At 47.5% G+C, this 6031-nt stretch overlaps 2 protein-coding genes across 2 annotated transcripts; both read left to right on the forward strand.

Annotated features, from left to right (window-relative positions):
• Positions 1-602: 602 nt before the first annotated feature.
• K441DRAFT_665254 (uncharacterized protein) lies at positions 603-1104 on the forward strand. The gene has a single exon (XM_067649473.1). The coding sequence runs from the start codon at positions 609-611 to the stop codon at positions 780-782; it is 174 nt and encodes a 57-aa protein (XP_067500521.1). The 5' UTR covers positions 603-608; the 3' UTR covers positions 783-1104.
• A 101-nt stretch (positions 1105-1205) lies between these two features.
• On the forward strand, positions 1206-5528 carry K441DRAFT_616809 (uncharacterized protein). The gene is made up of 5 exons (XM_067645759.1): positions 1206-2284; positions 2341-3508; positions 3559-4016; positions 4075-5037; positions 5093-5528. The coding sequence occupies exons 1-5, from the start codon at positions 1272-1274 to the stop codon at positions 5190-5192; spliced, it is 3702 nt and encodes a 1233-aa protein (XP_067500522.1). The 5' UTR covers positions 1206-1271; the 3' UTR covers positions 5193-5528.
• Positions 5529-6031: the final 503 nt, after the last annotated feature.

Below are 6031 nucleotides of genomic sequence, written 5' to 3' on the forward strand. Positions count from 1 at the left end.
ATATAGGATATACTAACGTACTAATATCCCTTGCACGGATAGGGTGCTATATTTTATGGCCCGTGCGCGGGGTCAAGAACATCAACATTTTGGTGTCCAAATGTAAACAAATAACACCACCAAGATGGTGCGTAACTACATATCCAATGATATAGACCTTGCGCAGCCCATTTAATATCCTATTTCCAAAAATTGGGTCGCGAAAAGACCACCGCCAGAGCCTGAACCACTGCCTGCCTTCGAGCCTCTCCTTTGAGACCTTTGGTGATATGGCAGAACAACTTACCGCCCGTATATGCACCTTATTGATTGGTGCGCACGGGCCACATTTTATAGGGCGTATCTATCCGTGCAAGGGATACTAATATACTAATATACTTAGTACATTTCTCAGGTATAGTATTGTGTATTTAAAGGACTATAGTCCCTACTTAGATAGTTCTTCTCTTTATAGTAAATCTTAGAATATAATTGGAGTTAATCTGTTGGGCAACCTACTCCACCAGTTATGTTTATGTTGTTGACTTCTTGTTTACCTATATACCTAGCCCATTGACAAGTCCACCGTAGTATTTCCTACAAGGCTTCCTTACAGTATGTGGCTCGCTATGTGGGGTGGCTCAGCTACGTTATTGGCGCACCCTAGAGGAAACATTCATCAACCAAGCAGTTCCCCATCTCCTACGGCGCGGCATCCGTCACTACATTTCAGAGCTGGACTGTCCCACCATCCCATGCCGACGCTACCATCTTGCCGTCCGGCGAGAAAGCCACAGCGCTGACCCTTAATCAGAAACCCTTCCAAGCGTTTGACTTGACCCTCTCACAAGATAACGTCTTAGCCACCCAAACGAGACAGCCACCCACCCGAGACATTTTACTAATCACGCCATTCAAATCGCCCCCTTCCCAATTAAAATACCCTTGCAGAGAACGTTTAGAGGGAACTACTAATAAACTATAATGTATATATATAACAAGGTAGATTTGGGGTCAATTTTAGGGTCGATTTTGGTGTCAAGTTGATTTTTATTTTGAAAATAGTCCGTGCGCGCGTGCAAGGGGCAGTAACTAAGTGGGCGGCTGTCTCGTTTGGGTGGCCAGTTATAGCACCCGAGCGCCTCTCGCCTATCGCCAGTAAGCTGGGTATGGGCGTGGCCCGTGCACAGCTATCCTCGGCAGTCTTCCATTATGCATCCAAGCGCGTTGCGCCAGAGCATACGCAAGGAAGCTGGCTGCAACAAGGCTGGGTAATTCTCGAAACCACCTTGATGAAACGGCGCCATCTTCACCCGTGCGACTACACGGTGGGATGGGTATGTGCCCTCCCGGTCGAACTCGCCGCGGCGGCGGAGATGCTCGACGAGGAGCATGAGGACCTCCCCCAGGACCCGAACGACTCGAATCTGTACACTCTTGGTCGCATCAGCGACCACAACGTCGTCATTGTGTGTCTGCCCGCAGGTCAGATAGGAAACAATGCCGCTACTGCGGTCGCAGCCCAGACTAAATCCAAGTTTACGTCGATGCGGTTCGGGCTCATGGTCGGTATTGGCGGAGGGGTCCCAAGTCCCGAGAAGGACATACGGCTTGGAGACGTGGTCGTCAGCCAACCGGATAAGGGTCATGGTGGAGTGGTTCAGTACGACTTTGGAAAGAGAAGACCAGGGAAATTCGAACGAACAGGATTCCTAAACACACCGCCGACAATCCTGCTAAACGCTCTCTCAAAGCTAAAATCCAACTACGTGCGACACAGATCGAACCTCTCGATGTACCTAACCGCATTCAAGCGTCTTCCGGAATTTTCGCGCGAAATTGCAGGATCTGATATACTTTTCGAGTCGAGTTATCACCACATTGAAGGGCCAACCTGTGAACGGTGTAGTAAAGATCGGGTCGTTAAGCGAGCATTTCGAAGTGGGCAAGAGACGATGATCCATTACGGAACAATAGCATCTGGCAACCAGGTCATCGAAGACGGGACTATGCGGGATCAGCTGAGTGCCCAACTCGGTGATATTCTCTGCTTTGAGATGGAGGCGGCCGGACTGATGAACAGCTTTCCGTGTCTTGTTATCCGAGGAATCTGCGACTACTCCGACTCGCATAAAAACAAGAGATGGCAGTCCTATTCTGCGGCTGCTGCTGTCGCCTATGCAAAGGATCTTCTATCCGTTATTCCTGCCGCGGAGGTAGCTACTGCACGTGCCGCTGAAAGTCTAATGGACACCCCGGGATATAGCTGCCTCAATTCGGAAGGCTACTCTTCCGTTCAGCGAGTGTAAGTAAGCTGTGGAATGTGTCCTATCCAGGCTCCCCTTACTAACTGGATCTAAGGCCTGCCCTCTTGCCGTCATCGTTGCCATCACCGTTCCCAAATCACGCTTTCAACGCCTCTCACACTATACACGTCGATTCCACTCGCACAACTGATGCATTAAATTCATATTCGGAAACTCTCAATAGCTATGTTCGAAGGGTCCCCGAGAATGTTCAGACAGAGTTGAAGGAAGCTGGTGACCCGCTCTCTGTGATTCAAGAGAAGGGGCAACTGTTTGATGGGAGATCTAAGCCTGACATTCCTCCAGGATATGTCGCGCGCGTTCAGCAAATACTCCGCGATACTAATCAAGTCTTGGTTGCTATCAGTGTTACTATCCCGCATGAAGACACCATTGTACCGCTCATCGCCGGAGGTATACGGCTTAGCCTCAAGTTTGGTCTGAGGCGACCTGTCTACTTCGATTCCATCGCCCGTTTCATACAGATGATGGTCGACCATCTGGTGTTCCTCGGCAGATATGCGTTGAAGACCTTTTTCATTTCCGCCGAGGCGCAACAACTATTTCTGCGTGCGTACAAACATCTCTGGCAAATGTGTCAGGGAATCAGAGATGTCTTTGTGAACGAGTTCGGTCAAGAAATTCCGATTAGTTCCGTTGTCCACAATTCACTCTTGTGGAGGCCTGTCGAAAATCTATTCATCCAAGCCCGTTTGTCGATAGAAGAAGATATTACCATCATCATGAACTCCACGAAGCCGATGCTATCAGATTCCGAAGTCTTCGCAATGGAGCGCGACAACCTGAACAGGCTGGATGAGCAGAGGAGAATGGATGTCGTGGCGGAAGAGAGAAGGCTCGAGAAGCGCCTAAGTGTCATCAAATGGGTATCTGATCTCGACTATTCTTGTGTTCAGGAGGAAGTTTTAAACCATCGATTTGGAAGCACAGGTGCATGGCTGTTGCAACATGAGGAGTTCAAGAACTGGTTCGAAGGAGACGGCTCGTCTTTACTCTGGTGCTGGGGAAACCCTGGAGCCGGGAAAACTGTTCTCGCGTCCATCGTGCAGGATCATATTTCGACCACATTCCGTGATGACCTCACAGTTGGCACTGCATTCGTATACTGCACTTATCGGGAACCTCGACGACCAGATGATTACATCAAGTCCTACGTCCGCCAACTCCTTGCTCAATTACCGAATTTACCGGAAGGAGTCGAGGTAGGCTTGTGTTCTTACTATGACGTAGCAATCGCTCATGCTAATAATAGGACCGCCACTACGAGTTGCATCCTTCGGGGCGAAATTTATCCTTACAAGACCTTGGCGTCCCAGAACGAGATGATGAAAGGAGCAGATATCTGAATGTCTTCACTTACGCTCTCGAGCGGTTCAAAAGAATTTTTCTCATGTTCGATGCATTGGACGAGTGTGAAGACCGAGCGCGCTGGCTCATACCTCTTCTGGTAAAGCTCGTGCAACGATATCTGAACAAATCTCTCCGAGTTGACTTGAAGATCTTTATAACCAGTCGTCGACAGGCAGATATCGTTCGGGCCTTTAAGGCAGTTCCAACCATTGAAATACGCGCTAATGACGTTGGGGGTGATATTGAGGCATTTGTAAACCACGAGATCCGTCAGCGTATGCAAGAAGGCGTCATAGAATTACGCGATGAGCAACTCGTTCAAACGATAGTTAACGTTTTATCTTCACGCGCAGATGGCATGTAAGGCCCTATCACTATTATTTATCCACAGAGACAGTCCACTAAAATCTCCGCACAGGTTTCTTTGGGTAAAATACCAGCTTGATTACCTTTGCGAACAATTGACTGAGAAGGCAATATTTGCTGCTCTCGATCATTTGCCTGAAACACTACAAGGCCACTACGATCGTGTTGTGGACCTCATTAACAAGCAGAGCAAGCCCGTGCGTGATATTGCTCGTCACGTTATTGAATGGCTGGCATGCAGTGCAAGGATGCTTTATTGCACAGAGTTGCTTGAGGCTATAGCTGTTCTTGACGGCCTGGAGTCTTTGGGAGACCTCGACGTCATATTGGACCCGGAACGTCTTGTACACGCTTGTCATAACCTAGTTTCCATCTCGTCCGAAGGCAGGGTCAGTTTCGTCCACTATTCTGTCCGAGAGTACTTCACTTCCGAGCATCTGAAACACTCAATTAATGCGTCGTTGAGACCCTATTACCTGAACATTGACTCGGTTCTCTTCCGCAGAGGTACTACCTGTTTAGCGTATCTATGCCTTAAAAACTCAAACCAGGGTTCTTTTTGGCGCTACGCCGCCAAGTATTTTCCCCATCACCTCAACGATCGGTGTACTGAAGGCATGGACCTGTTTCAAGTTGTGAAACTATTTCAACGAGCGTTTTCATACGATATCGCCACCAAACATGCGGGTATTTATGGTCGGAGGGCACAGTCAGCAATTGAACTTGCTGCCCAGTTAGGTCTCAGTAAAATTCTTGACGAACTTTTGAAGCGGTCGTGCCCCTTTAAAGAAGATCTTGAGCGTGCTTTGAGGCTTGCCTTCGATTCGCAGTACCAGACTGATAGTGTTATCAGCCTTATCCTCGCGGAAGGCGTACACATTGGTGTAGCGAGCCCTAGATTGGGTTCCGGTTTGGATTTCCATGACCTGAATATGAGCATGGAGCAAATGTTCAGTGCGCCTTCTGCAGGGGATGGGTCCGGGCCCTTCGATAACATTCATTTCATGCAGTCTCCGTAAGTCAATCCATCTCACCAGCAACATGGCATACACTAAAGCTCGGCAATCAAGCATATTTACCGTAGATCCTTCAAGCACACAGTCAAGCTATGATAAAGAATTCGAAACCCTTGCTGGAGATCCATCTACTGCGATCGGCGAAGAGGAATAGATAGGTCGTCAGATCAAGAGAAATCTTATAATGCAGCTTACGACTCTAATAGAGAACGGTTTCAGCAGGGATATTTCAAAGACCGGACCTTGCCCAATTTTCTTAGTAGTCAAAAAAAACTTCAGTCTCCAACAGGGTTGTTTTGGATAATGCGAATAAGCGAGCATAAAATATCCTTTATCCAATAGAAAATGCATAAAATATCGCAATCGATAAGGATAAAAGTGCCCGTGCGGAGCTTTTCTACCCCAACCAGGCAGAATAGGACTTAGTTCTGGCAGAATTTGGCAGATATTGCAGATATTGCAGATATTGCGGATATTATAGTAGGAATAAGTAGGTATCTACCTTCCCCCCCCTAACTATATAATAGCTAAATACTTAAAGAAAAATTACCTATTTCTCTTATCCCTTAACCCGCCGGAATTCGTCCACACGTTATCGATAAGGATGCAGCCAATCAGATCAATGCATCAAAATCTTCGTGATCGGAAATATAAAGCCGGTGATATTAATCAGTTCTTATACAAATACATCTATATAGCTTATTCTTTGGAGTTAAGTCGCTCGATATAAGGTAACCAGCACTCGCCCTCTCTGCAGAACCGTTTTTGGCATATACTACAGCCATATTTAGCCTTGGCGTCCGCTAAGGCCCATAGCTTTTCACCTGCATTATTTAACGGGTGCAGCTCTGCGTACTTATTCGTCCACTCTACCAGCTTATCCATAATCTCACCAGTAAAGAATTGACTGAATATAGCGAACGGATCGTTTCGATCAAGCGTAGGAGGTAGATTTGGGGTGCCATGGTCGTCAAAATCGGGCANCTCCCATGG

Source organism: Cenococcum geophilum, assembly GCF_001692895.1.
Source record: "Cenococcum geophilum 1.58 unplaced genomic scaffold K441scaffold_42, whole genome shotgun sequence".
Taxonomy (NCBI): Eukaryota; Fungi; Ascomycota; class Dothideomycetes; order Gloniales; family Gloniaceae; genus Cenococcum; species Cenococcum geophilum.